Here is a 1,753-nt window from a genome sequence, read left to right as displayed (position 1 = left end):
ACCTGGGTTTCCGCCCGCCCTGGGCTCGGCCCCTGGCCGCCCCTCCCCCACGCCAGCCTGGGCCGCCTCCCCTTGGGCCCCGGCACTGCCCCTTTGTGTGCAGGTGGGCGCTTCCAGCAGATTTTAAAACTGCCACAGAGACCATGTTAATAAAATTTCACTGTACGTACAAACTCCCATATGTGAATCTTGTTGACATTTGTTTTTTCTAGTGAGTTGAGTTGTATTAGGATTTCAGAAATGTGATTTTTGCATAACGGTAACCCTTCTAAGTCTTTTACTGATATGAGGTAAGGTGGGAAGAAATATGTTGTCTCCTTCCTGTTCTGGGTGATCCTCTTTCTCTTCTTTGCCAAGCCAACCCTTTGGCAGTGTCTTGCTATTTTCCCCTAGTAGTTTGCAGTCACCTGGTTAATCTGGCTTCCCTTATCCACCCCACCCACCTTCACACTTCCAAACCTGCTGCCAAAAAAGGACGCCATGGTGTTGTCTGAATTGCTTTAGTCAGTCCAGTGTTGCTCGGGTGTACCTCAGGTTTTGCATGGCAGCACCCATGATTTGGGAATGGGAGTTTGGGGAAAGTGGTCTTGGTCCAGCGTGGGCAAAGGACACCGCATATACTTAAATTGTTTTGATTCTGGATATTTTAATGTCCTCATCACTGGATTGGGACTGTCGTTTGTATGCCTGAGTGCATCTTTAGACAATACTGCGGTAGAGTTTTATTGAAACTGAAAAAGCTCCTTTGTTCTTTAAGTTCTCCTTTGGGCCATGGAAGGTGTAGAAATGTGCAGTACCTGACCTGTCTAGCCTCACACCTGCTCTTGTTAAGGGTGAGTTGGTCATTCTAATGCCCAGCCTGAGATGCCACGTTCTCAGTGGGTACTCAGATCCCATTTGGAAGCTTAGGAGTGGTGCTCTTGCCCCCAAACCCACCTGTGCATCTCCTCAGAGAAAGCTGCAGGTCCAGAACTTGCTTGGATTTTGCTATTGCTGTTAAAATTTCATCTTTTCTCACGTTATTTATTGAGCACCACCCCCTAAAGGTACAGGACCAATTTCAGCCTGTTTTGGAGTTGTAGAACAAGCAGTAGCTCTCAAGTTTGCCATCTTACTGGAGACAGTTTGTGAAACGCGAAAGAATAATGCAGAGGAGCAATCTGAGATTAAGTGTCCAAGTGGATGCTGGGGAAGATGCTGTCCGGAGTCAGTGTAAAAAGAAGTCAGTGAAATTTTCTTCCATGGATACTCTTTTGATTAGCTCCTTAGGTTGTTATATATAGGCTGTCCTTCAGTTTGGCCTAGTGTTCCCTTTGGCACGTTCATCTTGATTCCTTGTGTATGTGACACACCATCTGATTGTGTTTTGTTTTTTGAGATAGGGTTTTGCTTTGTAGTTTGAGCTGGGCTTGAACTTAACTATGTAGCCCAGGCTGGCCTTAAACTTGTGATTCTCTTGCCTCAGCCTCTGGAGTGCTAGGATTATAGGCATGCACCACCTCACCTGTCTCCACTGTGTGATTTTGTATAGCCCACCAGATAAGACTTTTTTACATTAAAAAGTAGTTGAAAATAAATTTAAAATTTGTTACATGATGTAAAATTCATATTTCAAAACCAGGCATGGTGGCATATGCCTATAACTCCAACACTCTTGAGAGACCGAGGCAGAAGGATTGCAAGTTCAGACACAGCCTGGGAAATCTAGCAACTCAGGAGAACCAGGTCTCAGAATTAAAAAAAAAAAAAAAAA

The 1,753-nt window shown here is 44.8% G+C and overlaps 1 protein-coding gene across 1 annotated transcript in view; it reads left to right on the top strand.

The window, feature by feature from the left end:
- The first annotated feature begins 128 nt into the window (after positions 1–128).
- Positions 129–1,753, top strand: part of Unc119b (unc-119 lipid binding chaperone B) — a 13,313-nt gene continuing 11,688 nt past the window's right edge. The window contains exon 1 of the mRNA XM_010604044.2: positions 129–162. Within this exon, the coding sequence (XP_010602346.1) occupies positions 144–162 (19 nt within the window). The 5' untranslated portion in view covers positions 129–143. The remainder of the gene's footprint in view (positions 163–1,753) is intronic.

Source organism: Fukomys damarensis, unplaced genomic scaffold (assembly GCF_012274545.1).
Source record: "Fukomys damarensis isolate Sample0158 unplaced genomic scaffold, DMR_v1.0_HiC HiC_scaffold_12, whole genome shotgun sequence".
In the NCBI taxonomy this organism is placed as follows: Eukaryota; Metazoa; Chordata; class Mammalia; order Rodentia; family Bathyergidae; genus Fukomys; species Fukomys damarensis.
This window is presented reverse-complemented; position numbering and strand designations above follow the sequence as displayed.